Source organism: Cricetulus griseus, chromosome 3 (genome assembly GCF_003668045.3).
Source record: "Cricetulus griseus strain 17A/GY chromosome 3, alternate assembly CriGri-PICRH-1.0, whole genome shotgun sequence".
NCBI classification, from domain to species: domain Eukaryota; kingdom Metazoa; phylum Chordata; class Mammalia; order Rodentia; family Cricetidae; genus Cricetulus; species Cricetulus griseus.
In genome coordinates, this window is record NC_048596.1 from 142,509,857 (window position 1) to 142,533,602 (window position 23,746).

The 23,746-nt window shown below is 36.9% G+C and overlaps 1 protein-coding gene across 1 annotated transcript in view; it reads right to left on the reverse strand.

Moving 5' to 3' along the window:
• Luzp2 (leucine zipper protein 2) overlaps positions 1-23,746 on the reverse strand; it is a 367,538-nt gene that overhangs the window by 184,161 nt on the left and 159,631 nt on the right. Inside the window, exons 2-3 of the mRNA XM_027404754.2 lie at positions 4,481-4,598; positions 9-79 (exon numbers count right to left, since the gene is read on the reverse strand). Coding sequence (XP_027260555.1) covers positions 9-79; positions 4,481-4,598 — 189 coding nt within the window. The remainder of the gene's footprint in view (positions 1-8; positions 80-4,480; positions 4,599-23,746) is intronic.

Consider the following 23,746-nt stretch of genomic DNA (forward strand, 5'->3'; position numbering starts at 1 on the left):
AGTCTTACCTCTGTTTCTGGCCTAGCTCCAGAAGCTTCTGAACATCTGTTTTGGAAGTTTGCTCATCATTTTTCAAAGACTGGAAGAGAAATGAGGGAAAGGGGTCTTATTTAGATAAAACAGGGTCATTCATTTTATTGTGTGTATATACTACCAAGTATTAAGGCACTTGGTTTATTGAACAAAGACATTAAAATTAGTCCCCCCAGCTACTGATAGTGCCAAGGACATACACAAGGGTTCATGATGCACAGTAGGACACGCTCAACTCTTAGTACAAGAACAGCTTTCAGTTGAGGCTTACCATTTAAATGTTGGAGAAAAGAGAAACATCCTGCAAATACCTAGTTTTCTTTTTAAAAGTCTTATTTTTTTATTTTTGGTGTGTATGTGTGTTTGTGTGTGTGTAGTATATGTGTTGTCAAACATGACATTGTGCAGGTGAGTAGGGCAGGGGATAGCTTTGTGGAGTTAGTTCTACTTCAGATTTAACTGTTTCAAACATGAACCTCCAGCCACCAGGCATGCTTGGCAAGCACCTCCACTCACTGAGCCATCTCCTGTACTTCTCAGTCTCTTTATAAATAAATTAAAAAAATACTTTCTCTAGATCCTTTAAATTTTGTGCCTAGCAGTATTTTGAATTAGCTCTGGTAGTCCCAGCAAATGGAAAGGCTCGTAGTAAGCTTGCCTGCATAGGTAAGGGAATAACCTAATTAAAGTTGAAAGCAGTCAAAGGCACGAGCTTGTTCATTCATGTCTATGTCTTATATCTAAGTCATGTATTAGGATACAAAAAGACAGAGGGCCAGTTAATTTTATGCCTTGTCACTATGCATAGGTATTAAGAAAATAATATATGCCATTCCAGTCATTATTACTTATATACTTGCAAATTCAGGATTTAGAGGGCATCAATTAGAACAGAAAAGCCCCAGAAGCTCTTCTTATACAAGGATCTGTCATATAAAACTTTCTTAATAACTTCCTTATTTATGCTCAATAAACTGTTTTATAGAGTAACCTGTCATACTTGATATTAAAAGTTTAAATAGCAATAACAGTTTCCCCAGCTCTTAATATTCTTTGAATAGCTTTGAATGTAGGGAAATGACAGCAGTCTAGCCATTGAGTGTATTGTTCCTTAATGTTTATTTAATGACTGACACCTATCCTCAATTATGCAAAGACTTGTAAAGCATGGGGGCTGCCTGAACAGTTTCAGCCTGGTGTTCGATAGAGAACTTTAACACGGTGATAGCTTCCCCAGAGATACCTAGGAGCTGACAAGGATTAACCGAGAGTCCCTATAGGAAATATCAGGTAAGTATTTAGGAAAAATGGCTTTCTTCTAACAGACAATGAGGACAGTTTGAGGAATTAAATTGGGTTTGATTCCAAGCACCCACATGGAGGTTAAGAACTATCTGTAACTCAATTTTCAAGGGATCTAGCACTCTTTCCTGGCCTCCACAGGTATTGCTTGCACATGAGCACAGGCATATGTGAAAAAAAAAAAAAAAAAAAAAAAAAAAAAAAAAAAAACAAAAAACATTCATTCATGTGAACTTAAAACAGACAAATAGAAATAAGGAAGAAACAAAAAAATCAAAAGGAGAAATTTTTAAGTAAAATGGTTAAATAAATAGATTGTTTGATATATTGAGGAGCTCTGTCTTCTGGATAGGACATACTAGTCATCTTGAAATCAGAGTGACTGTGATTACTTCCAACCTATTTACCCCAAAATTGGGCCTAACAACACCACCTTATTAAAAACAGGACAGGTTTTTCAATGCAGTTCAGCAGCTGATAGAGTGCTTACCTAGCATGTGGAGATCTCCAGGTTCTGGACTCCAGTACTATATTGGGAAATGGGCATGGCAGGAGGCATGCACAATCCGACACCAAGGAGGCATGGAGATCACATGTGTATGTTCATCACTGACTATATAGCAAGCTCAAGGCAGCTGGAAAACTAGAGCCTATCTTAAAACAAACAAAACATGGCAGCCCAGCAGGAGTTGCCTGAGCTTGGTGGCCTGCTTTGGCTCACCCACACTCCCCTAATTAATACCAAGAAAACTCATCAGTTCACCAAGATAAGTTTAGGTGGGATAGTTTCTGTGGAGTGCTGCTAGTTCCCAGTTTCCTATCTGGGGTCAATAGTCATTTTTTTCATGTTTTGTCAGGAAAAATCACATAGCACATAGTTGTATATGTATTTAAGTTTGAAATCTGATCTTACCTTTTTTTTTTTTCTGTGAATGACTTACCCACATCTTGTGAACAACTAAAGTCTTTACTCTTCATTTTATAATGAACATAATAGCATGCTAATTTTGTGGGGTGTTTGCTAAAAGGATTTATTAAGATTAAACAATGAAAAAGTAATTTTGTGTAGTATGTGCACAAAACAAAAAGTCATTTTCAAAGTTGTAACATTTCAAGGAGGATTTTTTCCCCTTTCAAAAATAAAGCTCCATGAAAATTTTTTTAAGCAACGTTTTAGTGTCTAAGGAGATACCTTCACTGAAGAAACAAGAGTGTCCTGGGAACACAGTAATCACTGGTCTCTCCAGGGCATTTGGCCATATGCTGAAGACAAGCTCCTTTTCCAGACGTTCCATGCCCCTGAGGACAGGCAGATGTCTTCAATATTCCTAGCAGGCTTGTTTACCTGTTAATTATCTTCTCTGTAATCTTTGTCTTGGCTTTCCCAAATAAAACAAGATCAATTTGTAGCCTCCTGAATCCTCCTCTTTGCTTTTTAGAATTAGATGCCCAAATGCAAGCACTTTTCCCCATGTGCTTCCTAATCCTCTACCTGTCACCAGCTCCTGTCTGGTGTTGTTAGTATAACTCTTTCATTGCATAGCACAACTTTTGTAATAAGAGCCTAAACAGCAAATTCAAATGCTGGTGCCACTCATTAATTACCTGTGTGCTCTTTCTAATATTTGTATTTGTAGTATAAAAGATTAGTAACTGCAGTAAAGTTTTCATGTGAAAATTCAATAGGAGCTATGGAAAGATAATCCAATATATGAGTTGCACCAAATTCAATGCTCAATTGCTTGACTGCATGACCACCACCATCTTTCATACAGTGCCATCATGGCATCTGTGTAGCATGCAAAACTTGAGGACCAAGATAGCATATAGCCTCAGTTTAGTGATGTGTGGAAAGGCTTTGGAGCAAAATAGCTTATGTTTAAACTCTGGAGTCTTTACTGACTTTCAGAACTACTTTCTTTAGTTAATATTGCTTATGCATAATAAGAAAAATCACAATAAAAGTACCATTTCCTCTATTTATTTAAAATAATTATATCTTGCAATGCCACTAAAGAATTTTGTATACAGTAGATACTCAGTGTATGCAATGTACCATTATTTGTCTCATAAAGTTTTTGTCTTACGGGTCCTCTCTCTCTCTCTCTCTCTCTCTCTCTCTCTCTCTCTCTCTCCCTCTCTCTTTCTCTCTCTCTCTCTCTCTCTCTCTCTCTCTCTCTCTCTGTGTGTGTGTGTGTGTGGTGTATGAGAGAGAGAGAGACAGAGAGAGACAGAGAGAGACAGAGAGAGACAAAGAGAGACAGAGAGAGACAGGGAGAGAGAGAGAGAGAGAGAGAGAGACAGAGACAGAGAGATAGCTTGTTTTCTGGTTTTGTGTTTTTATGGGATTCCTGTGGGTATGGACATGTGTGTATCTGTGTCTATATGTGTTTATTGTGTTTTTGTATTTGGCTCTTTTCCTTCTGCTTATTTGTCTTATTGTAATTGGTTTTGTTTTATCTTATTATGTTTTATTTTATTAATGTCCCTTAGATAAGGTTTGTTTTCTCACAAGAGACAGAAGCGGGGCAGATCCTGGTGGGAGGGGAGGTGGAGGGAACCTGGAGGTGTCAGGGGAGGAGAAACCATAATTAGAATATAATGTATGAAAAACAATCTATTTTCAATAAAATAAAAAGTACTTTCAAGGGAAAAAATAAAGTAATATCCAATATTTTAGAAGATTTTTATCTGAATAGACCTTGCTATTGTTTTGCCTTCTTTTAAACATGACAATCTCCTTTGTAAGGCATGTATTCATTTCTATAAAGAAGCTGCTTGAAGGATTTTCAGAGCTATCCTAGGGAAAATCAAAATTCTCTTCTAAATAGCATTCCTATATATGTTTTAACTCTCAGTCTAATCCTCTCCATCAATTTGTAATATCAAGAGCATAGGGGTCAACTAGATCTTCGAAGCAGGGAGAAACTGATGACTTTGCCAAGTACAGTTTTCTCCCTTTGATGTTTGGAAACTGCAGGTCTCTAGACCATTTCAAAAGATATTTCCTTTCAAAGCTCAAATAATAATAAATATTAACTGGAGTGGTGAAGCCCAGCGATGTAGAGAAAAGCGTTGAAATATGCATATCTGTCCAGTGAGTGACTGGATCCTCTGCTGCCGACAAGATTCGTTTCCAGCTTACCTGAAGGTTGACTTTGATCCCGTCCAGTTCCCTGGATGTCTTTGTCAGCTGCCGCAGGACAGTGCTGCGTTCCTTAAAGACTTCCTTCAGCTGCTTCTCTAGCTCTTCATAGTCCTGTCTAACACAGAAGAAAGGCATGAGAGCCCTCCACACACTTCTACCTGGCCGCCGGCAAAGTCTGCAAGCACTTGTACATTAAAGACTTCATTTCCAGAGAGACCTATCCAGACCCAGGGTCCCCAAGATAGGGTAATTTCTGTGCATGCAATGTAGTTTGCCTGGTATAGCTTAGAAAGTAGATGATTTCTTTAATAGCACTGTATTTTTTTAGGCATTTCAATATCTGTTGCAAGAGAGGGGGTTTGGAGAACTATTTATGTAGGTTTTCATACTGGGGAACACTCTTGAGGGCAGAGCCAGATAGATAGGAGGGATCTTAATTTCATCATTGGTCCATAGAGAAGAAAAACAAATGGGAAATGAATCCCCTTTCAAATAGTGGTCCAAGAACCACTATTGGTTTTAAAGGCAGGCCGGAGAGAGGACAACCATTATGAAAGGCAGTCAATGCATACCGAAATTCTAGCGAACTTCAGACAGAAAGATAAAGTTCACATTCAAGGAAAAGTTCAGCTCAGCATGCAGTAAATATGGGCTTGCTGGTGTGTATATGTGAGCTTGAGGGGTGGGGTTGGGGCAAGAAAACAATAGGTTTTCCGGTTATTTAAAAAGAAAAGAAAAAAACAGACCTATACATAATATGGGCAGTATGCAGTGACTAATCAGAATACATAAGGGAAAAACAATCCAAACGGTACTTCCTAAGAAAAATATTTTAAAATATAAAAGGTTATTATAAAGGTAAATATGAATTAGCCAGACAAACGGAGAAAGCACTTGTAAATTGCCAGTGGCAATAAAGTTATTTTCAGTGAGTAAATGTCAGCTGTGAAGCCCTGATGAAAGAGTGGGAGATATGATTGCTGGCAAGAAAATGTGGGAAGAGAGGGGGCATGCTAGGTTTCTGAATGACATTTAGAACTTGGGGCCTTGTTTAGAGAATAGGAGTGTGATGGGGGAAGTACTTCTGTGCATGTTTATCTTATTGATTGTTGAATAAAGTTCTGTTTGGCCAAGGAGACAGCAAGTTAGACAGGACTAGGAGTCAAAGAGGATTCTGGGAAATGTAGGAGAGAAGTGGTGATCCAGGCAGGAAATGACACGGCAAGGAGACTCATATTTAGGCAAAGGAAACAGGAAGTGTCCCTCTTTTCCCCTCTGCTCTTCCTCCAGTGGTGCCATGCGAGCCACCGGCAAGAGAAGGTGACAGCGAAAGGCATCCTGTATAAGATAAGTCTTATAAAATATATAGGTTTATGATAATTAAGACTGAGCTAACAGATGAGGAATCCTAGTCATTGGCCAAGCAGCATTTGAACCTAATACAAGTTTCTGTGTATTAATTTGGGCCCTAACTCGTGCGGGCAGCTGGTGTAAAGCTCACACGTGGCGGTGGGGCTCGGTGGCTTTTGGCAGAAAGATTTATCTTAACAGGGGTGAACTGAAAATATTCTAGCCAGGCTGAGACAAGGCCAGATTGGGAGTCTGGAATGTTTTCTGTCTCTGAACATTTGGAGTGATGTTGTGGAGAATGGGATGTGAGCACAGAAGCCAGCACACTGTGGTCCAGGCTAGAGTGCCTGCCTACATTAGACTAAATAAACCAGAAAACACCGTGACTGGTTTTTGTACATCATGGGAAATGAAATGAATACGAAATCTGCTTTTGTAAATTATTTTGCTTTGTGTGCTCCTTGGATCTAGACGGCAGTGAGTGATGTGATCATGTTGGAGATTTTAGCAGCTTTTCTAATTAGCCCTTAACCAAGAAAAAAGCCAAGGAGCAGTGCACAGAGAAAGGTGGTTACATTCTGTTATAAACTTGTAGAAAAGGGCACCAAACTTCCTCCATATTGTAAAATGTGAGATATTGGCTTCGCCCACATTTCTGTGTTAAATTGCGTAGTTTATAGAAAGCTTTGACCCCAATGTAAATAACGAGGTTTTCAAAATGAGTAATATCTTTATTCCTGAGAAAATTAATGAATTTCATGTGTGTTCTGTAGAACTGTGTGAGAATAATTTGCACTGTGGAGTTTATGGTGGTTAATAAATTTATTTCATCTAGAGTAGATTTTAGTGACAACTTTTGATTTTGTTTTTTTGCTAAGTGTAGATGGGTGTTTGCTACCCTTCAGCTTCTTGCGTGAAGGAAATTGGAATGGTTTATGGCTAAGCAGCACACTATTCCACAATGGCCCTGACACAGACCCAGTCCTACAATGACTGATCAATAATCATACAGTAACTTTCCCAGGAGTTCGTAGGTCACATTTACAAAATCAATTAACAAAGAATAATAAAGGTTCATCTCTGTCTCACCCAAAAGTACAGTGTCATTTCCTGCCTTTGGTTTCTCTTGTATAATAAACATGTCCCCAGAATATCATACATATTATAAATCAAATTGATTGATAAAACACATTGACAATGTGTTGCATGAGAGATGATATAACTCATTTTGTACTCCAGGCAGTAAGCGCTCCTGGTAACCCTATTTTCCAATAGAAATAACTGAGTCAATAAGGTAATAAATCACTTCCAAGGGCAAGATGCTATTATAGAAGTGGTCTATCAGTCAGCTCCGTGTTCCCTGTCTCAGTTACTGCTCCAAAAATACACTGACATCAGAATAGGAATGCTGACCTGGCTGTAAGTTCAGAGCTAAATGTTCATTGTACATTTGATAAAATATATAGTCTATTGCTTCTCCCTTCTATATCACATGTATAAATATTGAATATTGCTTTGCTTTTCACTTATGATTTTTCATTAAAGTATTATTTCTTTTTGCTATTTTAATATAGTTTACAATCATCTCTCATTATCATATTCAGTATTTCCAACCTCCATGATAAAACACACCTTAGGACTTTAAACAATCTACAGTTTAGTAAATGCAGCAGTAATAATGAATAGGATAATATAATTAGAGAAACAGAGTCAAGAAACTTAATCAATTAATCAGCAACTTCTAGTTTCAAACATTGTTACTCTACAGAATCAAAATGGGCAGAAGTGATTACAGGATGCTGCTCCATTTGCAATAAGTGCTCAGTTTAATACAATAAATGTTTGTTCAAAAGCATAATAAAACAAAAAGGCTCACCCTTCCCCCATGTTCTACCATCAGCTGCCTGTCTCTTGGAGGTCCTATCTGCTGACAGGTGTTTTAGGCATTCTATTCTGTGTGCACCTCAGCCAGCCTTATCATTGTATATTTAGTGTGTTTCCACTTTTCCTTCTCTTACAGAGTAATAAAGTTCAGGTATGTGGCTATACACATATTTCCTTGACTATTTCTATGACAAATGATATTCTCATTGGTAAAGATGCTGCAGTAAAAACTATTAAGTCAATTTTAATATGTGCTAGAGAGCTTGAATTCTCTAAAATATGTTAGTTTTTCCAGGCTCTTGATATTTTTCTACAGTTTCAGATAGAGAGGCTACTATCTTACCCTTTGAAAAAATACATGTGAATGGCACAGGAATGGAATCGGTATTAGTTACTTTACTGTTGCTGTGATAGTGACCATGACATAAAGCAATACAGGGAATAAATGGTTTCTTTTCTTCTTCCATCTTGGAGTACATCACTGACAAGTGATGAGTCAGTGCAGGGACTTAAGGCAGAAACCTGGGAGCAAGAACTGATAATAGAAGCCAGGGAAGAGTGTTGTTTACTGATTTTTCCCCCATGGCTTGCTCAGTCTGCTTTTGTAAGACACCGAAGACATAACCCCAGGGGTAGCATTGCTCACTGTGAACTGGGCCCTCCCTGTCAATCACTGGTTGAGAAAAGGCCCCAATGGCTTGCCCTCAGGCCATTCTTACAGAGGTATTTTCTCAGCAGTGGTTCTCTGTCTCCATAACTCTAGCTTGTGTCACATTGACAAAAACTAGTCAGCACTTATTTACAGCCACTTTCTGAAATACTTTTCAGCTATTTTGTGAGATAATGGCTCCATTTTCATAAATTATTTGCTTCCATTTCCTTGTATCAGTTCTACTCACATTTAAGTAGGATTAGATCTTGCATTTGTTAGGATTGTCACAACAAAGTCCTACAGAATGGGTAATGAAAATACTATGGTTTCCCTCACAATTCTGGAGTCTCGAAATAAAGATACTAGCTAGTTTAGGATTGGCTTCTTCAGAGATTGTGAGGAAATATTCCTTGTATTGGACTTCTCTCAATGAAGAGGGCTCCCTTCTCCCAATTTTTTTGTGCATCTTTTTTTCTGTGATCCTGTGTTCATTTTTTTTCTTTTTATAAGAATCTAGTCCTATTGTACCACACCATAACAAACATTTTAACTTGATTGTTTTTAATAAAATTCTATCTGCAAATGAATTTACTTCTAATATATCAAAGGCTACAATAACTATAAGTACACGAAGAGAGAATCCAATTATAACAGTTTTCTTGTCTGATTCTGAACTCATTATTCAATACAGTTTTATGATAATTGTTTTATGTAGAAAATATCTATTTATCTATCTATCCATCCATCTATCTACCCATTATCTCTCATGTATCATTAAAGAAGCAAACATCTATCATCTCTTTATCTGTCATTTATCAATTTATCTTTTAGCTACCAACTATATGTCTATCTCTATATCTATTATTCATCTATCATAATTATCACCTGTCATCTATCAACCGATTATCAATCTTTCAACTGCTGAAGAAAACCAGACAGATATATTTTTGTATTATTTCTTGATTCATTTATTAAAAGGTCTAGTTCAAAGAAATATCATGATTTAATCATTAAAAGTCTATGTTTTATCCTCATCCTTTCTAAGTTTGCTCCCTCCAACTGTTCTTGTTCTTGTCTTATTAACAATTTTCTGTTTTCGTTTTTTCTCAGTGAATTTTAGAATTATGTTAGTTTTCTATAGACACCTGCTGGGAGTTCATTTGAAACTGCACTCACTCCGTTATATTAAGTACATAGATAATATCTGGGCATCTAACCACTTAGCAACACACATAGTCTCACACATTATTCTACCTTATGTTGACACTTCAGTACCACAATAGAATTATTATATGCAAATAGTACTCATTTTGTTGAACTTATTATTGTTGTAAATACTTTTCCATTTAATTGCTTAATGGATACTCCTATTTTTTCCAATATTGGTAGATACATGTGTAAATTCCATTATTTGTGTGTTTATGAACACTGCTTTTGACTGGTATGAATAATGGATATTTCACAGGATTTGTCTTGTTAATATGTGAATAAAATCATACAGAAAATATCTAAATGCCTATGAATGGAATGGGTGTACCACAGAACACTTGCAGAGTCATACATTTGTTTAGTAATTACGGCCAACAAATTGCACAGGTCAGTTACAAAGGAGGATAGGTAGATAATTTTGTCCCTTCATATTTTTATCTCTACTGGGCTGCTATATTCAAGGTTACTTTTTATATACAGTAAGTTCAGTGGCTTTGAATAGTAGCTAATTTTAGATATAGTGTGCATGACAATATGATTTGCAAGCTGAACATGTTGCATTTACATATTTTCCCTCCAGGATACTTCATAGCCTTCAGCTGTTTTCAGGACCTGTACATTTTTCATTACCGATTTGTAGCTGATGCTCACATAGTCCTTATATGTGCACCAAATGAAATATTAGTTGGTAAGTTGGTCATGTATTACTTACTACTTACAGTCTTTAAAATTTTTCTCAATTACATTTTATTTTGATAAAGTCATGGTTCTTTACCATTGGTATCATGGCTCTTTTCCACTCAAATTCATCTGAGTGTCATGTGAAAATATGATAGTGTGGTTAGCAAGATTAACTCTTTAAACATCCATTTAAAAATTGTTTGAATGTGTTGTTTGTATTCTTAGTAAAAGTTTATTAAAACACTAATTAGTAGGACATTTTAAGTTTACTAGCTAAGAAATAATAATATTTTAAATAATGATAATTTCTCTTTATTAATAAATGTAATGATATATTTACATCTAATAGAATTTATTCTATAATCATCTTATTTGCAGATTGAAGTGGAAAGATTCATTAATTTGTAGATGTTTGCAGTAAGCCTTCTTTTCCTTTGTTTTATCCTTTTATGAGTGTTGCATTATCTGAAATGTAAAAAATGTGTTCCTAGATTCTTGATGATTTTGTTTTAGCTGTTAATGGGATTTGGATGTATTACAGTTTGTTGGGTTTTTCCATTCTGTAAGTGCTATTACTTCACAATTCTTTCATTCTTTGTCTTTGCTATGCTGTTTGTCACAGCAGATTATAAGCCCCACCCCTTTCACTGGTCACACCATGCACCTATGGAACTGTGGCTCACAGAGCCATCAGAATGTAATTTTTTGGTCACTCTGTTTCTGCTATTACTCACAGAACTGATGGACATATGCAAATATTCTCTTATATTAGAATTTCTAAAACTTTTCATTCACAACCTCTCCACATTATAAACTTAATGTAATCCTTATTGAGAAACATGCAATACACATGTATAAATCATAGAACTATTTATAATGTAGCATAAAAAGTTATTTTACAGCCATTATTTTTGCATATATGTAATATTAAAGAAGCAAACCTGAACACTAATAGGGTAGACACAGTGCTTGTTAAACTATGCACATTCATCTTTTTCTGTGAGGCCCTAAAGGTTTTCTTACCTTATGTTTAAGCACTTATTACAGTGTTCTGTTAAATAATACTTATTTATGTGTTTCAGGATTCAAGACCCGAAGCAAACAATGGAGAGTCTGTTTTAACCTTCCTTCCTACAGCCAGCTGATGTGACAGACCTATTTTCTCTTTAGCTGTTTGTTAGCATCCTTGCCAGCCCATCCCACTACCATGAGGTTTGCCTACCCTTATTCCTTTTCTATGATAAAGAAAACGTTTTATGCCCTCACTCTGAAATTCTTACAGTTTTGAGAATGAAGTGTTTTCTTTACTGTTCTAGTATCTGGGGTGATTTTCTTATTTAAATACAGATTGATCAACTTGCTATCACATCATGAGATGTCTAATAACTTAAGTCCAACTGAAGGAATTATCATTGACACTTTCCTTGAATTCAGTCATCTGTCATGGCAACCTTATTTACAGCCTGTCTCAATCCCTATGGAAGCATCATCTTATTGCCCTGAAATTTGGGTGGTCACCTCCATAAAGTCTAGCTTTTAACCTATGAGCGCATTAGTTTTCTGAGCAAACACACTATATTTTTTCTATATTTTGTATTTCATAATTATTTATTAGATATATATTTGGTTTTCTGAGACAGGGTTTCTCTGTGTTGCCCTGGATGTCCTGTCCTGGAACTCATTCTGTAGACCAGATTGGCCTCAACTCACAGAGACTGATGTGCCTCTGCCTCCTAATGGCTGGGTATTATAGGTGTGCACCACCACCACCTGCTCAGATTTTATGTTTTCAAAGAATGACTATATAACCATTTATATAACCAATTTCTTTTCCCCCTAAATGTCATAATTTAACTAGGTGTTTTAAATTTTTCTGGGACAGCAGTAGCTATCCCAGGCAGGCTCTTCTATTCTATTGAAAATCTCCCAGATTCTCCCTAGTTTTCCTTAATGTTTTAAACTTTGGGTAATTTCTTAAGATGTGACTTCATTTGGATTGAGTTTTGCTTTTTAAATCTACAAAGATAAGTCTCATATTTTTGAATTTACTATTCATAAAATACAACGCTCTGGGTAGATATGTAAGACATAAAATGCTTTGTTTTCTCGGAGAAATAGAACAATTACAGAAATACAAATTTCTATTCACTCAATTTGGGACATTTTTTCTACATTTTAAAAGCCATTTAGCATGGGAGTCATAGATTTAGATCAGTTTTATATTTAAACCATAAAAGCCTAATATATATTATGTATATGTCAGGTATATGTGAGACAATTTACATATATCATTAAATGCCTGTAATTATCTTAGAAATATAAGTGGCTTCATAGCTATTTCATAAAAAATAAAACATAGATCCATAATTTAAATAATCACTGCAAGTTTAAATAGATAATAAATGAGGTTTCAATTGTAAATATCTTTGATTAAAAGTTGCTACAATTTTATAATGCCTCTACAATAAAGAAATTGGTTTTATTTAGTTTTTTGTTGTTATGATAAAACAGTTGTCAAAAACAACTTGGTGAAGGAAAGGGTTCATATGGCTTACAATTTCCTGTCACAGTTCATTATAGAGTGAAGCCAGGATAGGAACTCAAGGCAGGAACTTGGAGGTGGGAACTAAAGCAGAGACCATGGAAGAACTCTGTGTACTGGTTTGCTCTCAGGCTCACATTTACCTACCTTTCTTATAGAGTCCAGGTGCTCTTGCTCAGGGCTGACACCACCCACAGTGGCTGGACACTCCTATATCAGTTTATAATCAAGAAAATGCCCCCAAGGATGTACCCACTGGTCAATCTAATGGGGGGAATTCTTCAGTTGATGCTATCTCTTGCTGTGAGTGTTTTCAGTTTATGTCAGGCTTAGAGTAACAATTAACCAGTAGTGAACTAGAGGATTGTCTCCTTTGTTCCATCTATCTACCCATCTACCTACCTTCCTACCATCTATATCTATCTATCTATCTATCTATCTATCTATCTATCTATCTATCTATCCTCCATCCTATCCCTACATGTGTGTATTTTTACAAAAATAAATTTTATCAGCCCTGCATCATCCTTAGTCAATGTGCAAAATCTATAGGTAACACAAAGCATGCAAAGAAATGACCTGACAGTGACACAGGACAATCTTGATGGGAGTAAAGGTTGAGGGAAGGTCACCTTCACAAGCACTCTCATAGACAGTTCATAGAATTAAGAATTAAGGGTATGTGTGTTGGACCTTGAATGACACATACAATTACTAAATAGAGTAAACACAAGTGCAATTCAGAGCAGAGAAAACACTTTATATGAAAACAATGTAGATGTAAAAAAAAATGTCAGAGCTCGACAGTCATGTAATTTTAACTGCTTTTGTGTTCCTATTGGGCTACTAGGATTTATTCCAAATGTAGTCAGTCACCATTGGAAGTATGTCCAAGACAATACATTGGAGAAAGTCAGCAGTAACTGGTAATTATGCATGCTGTTCACTGAGCATATACCAGAAGTAAATGTGAAATGGGAGTCATAAAGTCTCTTCTTAGACAACTATACTGGGCAGAGTGTTTATACACATAACCCTGCTCAGTAACAGCTGTTCCAAATCTGATGATTGTGAATGTATGTGTTTTTGCATGGAATAAGTAACATTTAAAATATTAAATATGAATAAAAAGAAAAACAAAGAACAGAAACTATCTCTATGAAAGCAATGAGGAAGGCATTCCATCTGTGTGGAAGATTTGGGGAAATTAGAGAGAAATTTGTCCTCTTTTATTTTTAGTATTTCAGTATTTCTCTTTTCTATGACAGCTCACAAGCAAGCAATGCTTGTTAAACTTAATGAAATACTTAGTCTCTTTGAGACATTTATGAAAATATACAACATACCCAGTTGCATTTATACTTACAAAATTATACAATTTCAAAAGGTACTTAATCCAGTGTAAGAAATGGATACCTTGAAGACAGACTCACTTATTTCCCTGCTCTGGGAAAAGCCTCTTGAGATCCTGAGAAATGCTTGTATGTATTTGTGTTTGTGCGGGTATGTATGTGTGCATGCATGCATGTGTACATGTGTGTATGTGTTTATGTACGCATGTACACATATTGTGTATGAACATGAAACTGAGTGAGTGTCTATTTGTTTGTTTATTGTTGGCTTATTTCAGAGATCCCATTCAGAAATAATGATTCTTGGAGGCAGTGATGAGTTAGTTTTAAGAGGTACAAAAAGGTTCACAGATATTTTGTTCACAGGTTGAGGACAATACATATTTCTATAGGGTGTAATGTGAAGAGAGAGCATTTCCCAGTAAGAAGTTAGAGGTCACAGAACAGCAACATCCTGCTTACTGACCAATGCAGATGTTGGGGGTACCTGACTCCATTTAGAGCAGCCACTGGATATCTGACCATGCCTGGGATTCTGGCTTGCTCTCCACAGCTGCAGAACTACCCAACATGCTCCATACTTTTATAAATATTAGTAGTTTTTTTGTGAAAGTACATTAATCAAACATGTGTTTCTCCTCTTTCTCCATTCATGATCGTTTTTTCCTTCTTTTCATTTGAAATCAGATTTATAGCTATGAGTGACATTCAGCCATAGTTAAAGTGTGCTTCATGTCTTCATGCAGTTTTTATTGAAAATATGGTGAATAACACACCCAAACCAAGAAAGCATAACTAATTCCTTCAGAGGTGGCGGAAGGAGGGCAGATAGTGGAACATAATGGTAAAACACTAAAAACTTTTGTGCTTAAAAATCCATACAAAAAACGAAGGCTAATGCTTGTCTTTTTGTGACTGGGTTACCTCACTCAGGATGGTTTCTTCTAGTTCCATCCATTTGCCTGTGAATTTCAAGTTTCCATTTGTCTCCCCATGCCCCCCGCTGAGTAATACTCAATTGTGTAAATGTACCACATTTTCTTTATCCATTCCTCAGTAGAGGGGCATCTAGGTTGCTTCCAGGTTCTGGCTATTGTAAGTAATGCCTTGTTGTATGGATGTATGGATGTGCTTCTTTGGGGTATATGCCTAAGAGAGGAACTGCTGGATCTTGTGGTAGACTGATTCCCATTTTCCTGAGAAGTCGCCAACGATGTTCATAGCAGCAGTATTTGTAATAGCCAGAACATGGAAGCAACCTAGATGTCACTCAACTGAAGAATGGATAGACAAAATGTGGTACATCTACCCAGTGGAGTACTACTCAGCAGAAAAAAACAATAGAATCTTGAAATTTGCAGGAAAATGGATGGGACTAGAAGAAACGATTCTGAGCAAGGTAACCCAATCACAAAATCACAAACATTGTATGTACTCACTCATATGTGTATTTTAGACATAGAATAAAGGATTATCAGCCTACAATCCATGCTGCCAGAAAAGCTAGTAAACAAGGAGGGTCCTAAGAGAGACATAAATGTCCCCTGGAGAAGGGGAAAGAGACAAGATCTCCTGAGCAAATTGGGAGCATGGGAGGATGGCGGAGGGAGCTAGGAGAATGAAAAGGGGTGGGGAAATCATGAGGGAGAAGAAAGTTTGAGTCAGGGGAATAATAGAAGAAAACAATAAAGGAGATACCATAATAGAGGGAAACATTTTAGGTTTAAAGAGAAATCAGGCACAAGGGAAATGTCTGGAGATCTACAAAGATGATACCAACTAACAATCTAAGCAACAGAGGAGAGGCTACCTTAAATGCCCTCTCCTGATAATGAGATTTATGACTGTCTTATATGCTATCCTATAGCCTTCATCCAGCTGCTGGTGATAGTAGAAGACACCCACAACTAATCATTGAACTGAACTGGAATCTAGTTGCAGAGAAGGACAAGTGATGAGCAAAGGGGTACAGACCATGCTGGTGAAACACACAGAAACTGCTGACCTGAACAAATAGGAGCTCTTGACCGCCAGACTGATAGCTGGGAAACCAGCATGGGACTGATCTTGACCCCAGGAAGGTGGGTTTCAGTGAGGAGACCTCGGAAATCTATGGGACCTCCTGTAGTAGATCAGTACTTATCTCTAGCATAGGTGTGGACTTTGGGAGCCCATTCCACATAGAGGGATACTCCCTGAGCCAAGACACATGGGGCTGGGCCTAGGCCCTATCCCAAAGGATATGATAGACTCTGATGACCCCTATGGAAGTCCTCACCCTCCTTGGGGATCAGAAAGGAAATGTGATAGGTAGGGTTTTAGTTGGAGGGTGGAAGGGGAGGAGGGGAGGGAGAGGGAAAATGGGATTGACATGCAAAACAATCTTGTTTCTAATTCAAATAAAACATCTGCAAAAAAATAAAGCTGCTATGAATGCCCCATGGGAGGCCTCACCCTTTCTAGGGAGCAGAAGAGGGATGGGATGGGTGTCAGTGGGGTGCATGGAAAGATGGGAGGGAGAGGGAACTGGGACTGATATATAAAATAAGATAATTTCTATTTTAAATTGAAAAAGAAAGTAAAATTTCCATACTAGAGATAGAATATCGAACAATTTTCCGAAAGCAGTAAATACTTTCAGAAGAACTTGCTTATGCCTTCAGCAGATCATTCATCACAGAGAAATATAACCCAGTTGACACAAAATTGATGTGCTAGTGGGTTTTATTAATGTTGTGTATCTATGCTAAAACACCTTGTCCACTAAATAGGAGAACCCATGACTTTGAATTCTGTGTGATATGTGAAATGAATCTTCTGCCTAGATATGGGTGTGAACTTTATTGATTTAGCCAGTTTCTGATGGTGATTCATTTTAGATTCAGTTCCTCTGACGACCATGTTTAGTCAGACAGTGAGAGAGGAAGGAGGGAGGGAGAGGGAGAGAAATGGAGGGAAGAAGAGAGAGAGTTAAGGATCGAGGAAGGGAGAGAAAGAGAGAGAGAGAGAGAGAGAGAGAGAGAGAGAGAGAGAGAGACTGAGAGAGAGAGAGAGAGAGAGAGAGAGAGAGAGAGAGAGAGAGAGAGAGAGAGAGAGAGAGAGAGAAATACAGAAGTAAAATGAGCTCCCAGGCCCAGGTGACTCCTCTGATTCTACACAGAGAACAACTCCACAGACATCCTTCGGATAACGAAATGACCACCTTTCCTTTGTATACATCTTTTTCTTTTATAGATTTATAATGGTTCAGAAATTCTATCCTCTAACATTTATTTTCACCTTGCCTGGGGCCTATGAAAACACTCAGTAGGTCTGACTCTAGCAAGGATAGCTATAACTTAGGCAACAGAAAGGGTTTTCACTGGTAGGTATGTCCTAAAGAAGATGAAGGTGATAAAAGGGCTGAATCCTGCCTCTTGTTTGAGGATCAGAGCTGACAGCAGCTGAAGAGGAAGATGGAGATCCCAGAAGGGTTTAAGCCAGGGACTCTATCCGTGATTGGCTCCTGAGATAGAAGACCTACTTAGCTAAATTTCCCACAGTTCCTAGTGTCTCTTTCCAGATACATTTCAGGCACAGTAATATAATATAAATGTGAGGGCATTGGCAAATAGAAGAAGATAACAGCAGAGTTTTATATGGTTTTATCTAAATTTTAGGAAACATGAGTTGTATAAACTATGCATTTTTTATTGGAACTTTATTTCACAGAAGGCTTAATCTAGAAAGAGTTCTAAGGACTCCTGGAAAAATCAAAATTAACTCTTAAAGAATAAATCTGTGGTAAACAGAATATGTACTTAACTATCAAAACATATGTATATGCAAAATGTATTATATTTGAACCATATATAATATATATATATATGCAAAACATGTGCTTTCCTCCCACTTCCTTTCCCTTACATTTCCTTTCAAATTCATTATACATGTGTCATTTTATCTTCTGTGGAATTACCTCCCCCAAATAATCATGGTAAGTTGAAATTACCATGAAATAAAAATGAATTTAGAGCTAGTCTTGGTGATTCCTTCCTATAATCCAAGCCCTAAGGTATCTTGGAAGGATTGATTGCTTGAGGCTAGCCTTGTGAGCTACATGAGGACTCTATCAAAGAGAATGCACTCAGCACTTCAACCCACCTGACCAATTAAACATCAGGTCTTAGGTGCTTAGCAACCCTGAGCCCTGCAGAGTATCTGTGGTTCACCCTGGTTTCTATGGCTTACCATCTCTTCAACATCTCTAAGTACACCATTGCATCTCCAAACTCCAGTAAAGATGTGAAGTCAAAATCTCAACTAGGTCTTCTGTTGACTGCATGTTGATTTTAAACATTGTAAAAAAGAAGATGGTCATAAATTGTAACTCAGACATGGAACTTCAGGTTCCTTTTATGTCTAGGAATTCTGTGCCCTTCATACTTTCCCTGTGACACTATTCTTTTTATCTTTTTTATTTTTGCGATTATAATATAACTATAGCATTTCTTCCTTCCGTTCCTCCTTCAAACCCTCCCACCTACCCCTCCACACTCTGTTTCAAATCTATGCCCCCTCCCACTCTGTTTAGACACAATTTAGCCAGGTAAATTTCTGTATTCATCCAATATGTGCTGTATTGATTTCCTTGAATGGTCATCAGACAGACACCTCCTTCCTTCTTTTCTTATGGAGGACACAGGTACACATCGCATGGTGGTAGGATTCCTCACACTGGGCTGTTTAACAGTGTCTGAGTACTGGTGAGATACGTTAAAGCATTACTGGTGCTGATGCTGAGTCCTTTATCTTCTTATTGTGAACACTGCCAGTAATGCTCATTTCCTTCTAAATAAAGGAGGATGTTTGAAGGTGTGAGACATCTGAAGATGCTTGAGAGGAGAAATGTACTGCCCAGGAAGCAGTGAGAACCAGGAACTAAGGAAACAAGTCAGAGGAATAAAAATTACCAATCTGCAGGCTGAGCTACAGACTACTAAGGGGGCCTTCTGGACACCTGTTGTATTTTGAAAGGACTTTAGGGCTATGCCTACACACCTCCATTGCTGTGTCCACTTTCTAGTGTTAGGGGCATTCTGGGAAGTGTTCAAAGAAAACAAGGTCACCATGGCAACTAGGACTGTTACAGAACTTCAAAGAGGAAGGGACAGAACAGACAACAAGGGGTAGCATGCAATTCATCTTCCAGAACCTTCCTAGTAGAGGCAGAATCTCATCTAAAGCTCCCCAGTTGTCAAGTTGTATGTTGTTAAAACATACATTTGAAGGGGATAGGAGGAGGCTTTAGAATTCCTATGTGATAACATTTCTGTTATTACAACAGAAGTAATAAGTTTTTACCATTCAATCAATAGTACATTAATACTTAATCCCTGCCCAAATGTGGTGTAAACAGTTAGAATAATGTGCTATCTTCTGTCTCCCCAACTTTGTAATAGCAGAGTCAGACAAAAGCTCCAGTGTCCAGGTCGCTTTATGTGCCTTAGAATGTAATTATTCCTTCGACCCAAAAAATTAAACTAGTCCATCCTTATACTACCCAGAGTAGAAATGCTTGCAACTGAGCTAAAAGGGTTGATTTCCCTGCCAGTTATAAAGCATGCTTAAGGTGACATACTCTGCATCTTCTAAATTGATAATCAATGACATCAGGACACTTTGTCTCTTGATCTTCAGCATCATGAGCATCTATCTATTTTGCATAGCTGAGTCTTAAGGAGCCAGTTTGTCCTCACTGTTTGTATCTGCTGTTCCTATCTCAAGAATGGACATGCCTTTGCCTATTTCTGCTTATAAATCTAAGAACTTCAGTTCACACACATTAAATGAGTATGTATAGCTAATCTTGAAAAAGTAAGATATTACTTTTCAATGGTACAGATGCTAGAGTAAACTTGTGTTAGCCAAGGTGTGTGGTCAAAGTGGTAAGAACCTTGCCATCCTTGGACTCACTGTAGAATTGAAACTCTGGACTTTGTCTTCTGTACATAATTTTCTGTTCTAAAGCCAGGGATTCACAACTCTCTCTTACGACCAAGAGACATTTTCAGGGATTTTTAACAGACATACTTTTCAAAATAATTATCATCACCAGCAATGTGTCTAGATAAATATAAAGCAGAAGAGTCAGTGTGTGTAGTTTTGAAACCGGTCTTTAAATTGTCAGTCTCCTCACAGTGATCTGTTTATGAATGGCTTCTACAACTTCATAAATTAGAAATGTGTGTTTTCGATTGTGTAAATGTACCACATTTTCTATATCCATTCTTCAGTTGAGGGGCATCTAGAATGCTTCCAGGTTCTGGCTATTACAAATAGTGCTGCTATGAACATCATTGAACAGACGTCCTTGTTGTATGAATGTGCTTCTTACACAATTGAGTACTACTCAGCGGAAAAACCAATGGAATCTTGAAACTCGAAGGCAAATGGATGGAACTAGAAGAAACCATTCTGAGAAAGGTATCCCAATCACAAAAAGACAAACATGGTTTGTACTCACTCATATATGGATTTTACACATAGAGCAAAGGATTAATTAAATATTTTCAGACAGAAACTCATTTGAGGCTAGTCCCTACACTCTGTAATCAAGGACAATCTCTGATCCCCCTCTCTCCATCTTCTAAGTACTAGGGTTACAGATGCATAAAACATGTCTATTGTGAAACTCTGGGAACTGAACCCAACTAGGGTTTTCTGTGTGCTAGTCAAACACTCTACCAACTGTGTTATTTTTTCCAGTCCCAAATACCTGGCCAATATTCTCCTTTTTAAATTCATTCAAACATGACCAAGAACACCTATTTAGAGGCACAAAATGTGGTGGTTTTGTCTTTGCTTTTGCTTTTCTTTGGTGAAGTTTGGACCCCACTAATTTCTAGATTATATATAACACAGAAATACGCCTCCATGTTTGTAAGAGTAATGGGTAAAAGAAATCTAAGATCCGAGAAACTAAAAACCTCTGGCTTTTAAAATAAAATATTCAGTAATACAGCTTTCAGTTTATTAAAATAAAAACCTACTAATTTACTTTAACAAAAATGCAATTTTATTCCATTCTTTCGGTGAAGAGAAGTAATCACACTTTTAATATTAAGTGGGTAGGAAAGAAAACTCCAAACCTCTCATACTATATATTTATTCTCCATGAGTTACAATAATTAAAACAATCTCTGTTGTCATTTGTGAGTTTTTATTCCTTTGGTAGCCTATAACCTATCATTTAAAATTTCACAGAAATTAATCTGACTCTACTTGTGTGGTCATGCCTGAAGTTAAACTACCAAACAGTTCATACAGTTTTAAGAAGACATTGTTTGCCAGGTATAAATAATGCAGGGAAACAACAAGTACAAGCTATAAAACTTCAGGAGTACCTGGGGTGAAAAAAAAGCCAATCTTACAACTTTCAAAAATGATGCAAGCTGCAAGACTGTAATGTGAACCTTCAGGTATTATTTATTTATTTGTTATTGTTGTTAATTATTTGTCTGTCTATCATGACTTCTTGTGTATAGGTGCAGCGCCTGCAGAGTTCCCTCCACCAAATCCTTTTAGATCTCCTCTCCTTTCCCACTCAACTTCAAATTCTTTTGTAAGAAAACAAACAAAACCCCAATATAACAACAAAACCCTCCAAACCAAGAAAACAAAATAAAACAACACTCAAAAGAAAAAAAAACCAAAAACCAAAACCACCCACAACACCAAACTTTTAACCAAATGAAAGCACATACACACACACACACACACACACACACACACACACACAGAGAGAGAGAGAGAGAGAGAGAGAGAGAGAGAGAGAGAGAGACCACACACAAACAAAAAATTATGGAGACCATTATTTGTTGGTTAAATACTCCTGAGCATGAGGCTGGCCCTGGAGTGGTTAACTCCAATGTCACTCAATTGGAAAAAACTGATTTTCCTTCTCCCAGTGGGTATAAATGACAGTTCAGTGGTTAACCTTTACCCTAGTGGCTAGCTTTTCATTAATTTTTTCAATCATTTTTAAAATAAAACAAAATAAAATATAACAAGATAAAACAAAAAATATCACAGCAAAGCCAGCCAAGTCAAACCAACAAAAGGAGAAGAGCCCCAAAGAGGGGAAAGAATCAATGGCCCACTATTTTGCACAATAGGAATTCCACAGAAACACTAAAGTGGATCCATAATGTAAACACAGAGGACTTGGCACAGATACATGATGACTCTTGGCACACTAAGAAAAATAGATTTTTATTTACTCTTATTAAGAACATACAATTTAGAATATTTCATAAAAAATGAAAGGAGAAGCAGTATAAAGTCTGCCACTAGAAAGTGGAATAATATCACATAAAACAGAACAGCTGTCATAAATTCACATAGACATCTATATCTAGTCGTTTCCTAGGAAAATCACATTTATTTGTAATATACACTTATTTCCCCATTTTACAGGTGAAAATATTGGTTTAATGGTCTCTTAAGTGGGAGTTAACAGTAATAACTATATTAAGTTAATTTTGCATAATTAACCACAAAACATAAAATATATATTTATTTGTTTTAAATAGACAATCAAATAATATGATATGAACTGGGTAAAAAATTGTGATTTTTTAGGCTAAGGAGAATACAGTGATGAAACTGAGATAAGTGTGCAATAATACCACTAAATACTTGTGATCCAAATATTAGGTTCTCTTGATTCCTAGACCTTTTCAGTATATATAATGCCACAATGAATATGAGAATACTTAAGGCATATTTGTTTATTTACTAATTTGGTTATGAAAAAAGCAATTACATGATAGAATGTATTTTTTGGATTGATTTATTTATGCATGTACCTATTTTGAGGTAGAATCTGATTAGATTGCTCAGGCTGGCCTTGAACTCATTATCATCCTCCCTTTCCTCCCAAGAATCTAGGACTGGAAGTGGGCACCTCTGTGTGCAGGTCAGAATTCTGAATGGTTGTTATGGCTCTGTTATTCTTGAGAGCTGGACTATTTATGAATTTCATGTTTTCAGTACTTAGTGCCCAGTTGTAGGGCGGAAGTCAGAATGCACCCAGGTCATTTTTCAGATTCTTATTCTGCTCTCAAAGTTCATGGTAAGTTAGAAGGAGCTGACAGTTTGAAAAGTGTTAGAAACAATTAGTGCTTCAGAGATAAACAGCTTTTATGTTACTGAAAAAAATATTTCATTAGAATGAATGAAGACGATACACACTGAGTACTAAAAAGTTTCAATAACTAGAGTAGGAAAGAAGACCTCCCAGTCAGTTCACATAGTATACACTAACTTAGAAAGAGTCTGGAAACCTTCAGTGTGAGGTGATCAAGTAGTTTTTTAGCCAGCCCTGCCTTGAAACTCTATCTCAAGCTGCCAGCTGGTATGCATAGTTGTGTTTTACTGTCACTGGTCTCTCACTTTTTCTGGATTTCCCCTCTCCCTTAGATTTATTCCTCATTTTTACTAGTATCATGAAATGAAGCTGTCTTGATGTTAAGTATCAGTCTTAGTCACAAAGATCATAAGGGCACTTGTACATGAAACCACAGTTGTCAAACGTACAAATGTGTCATGTT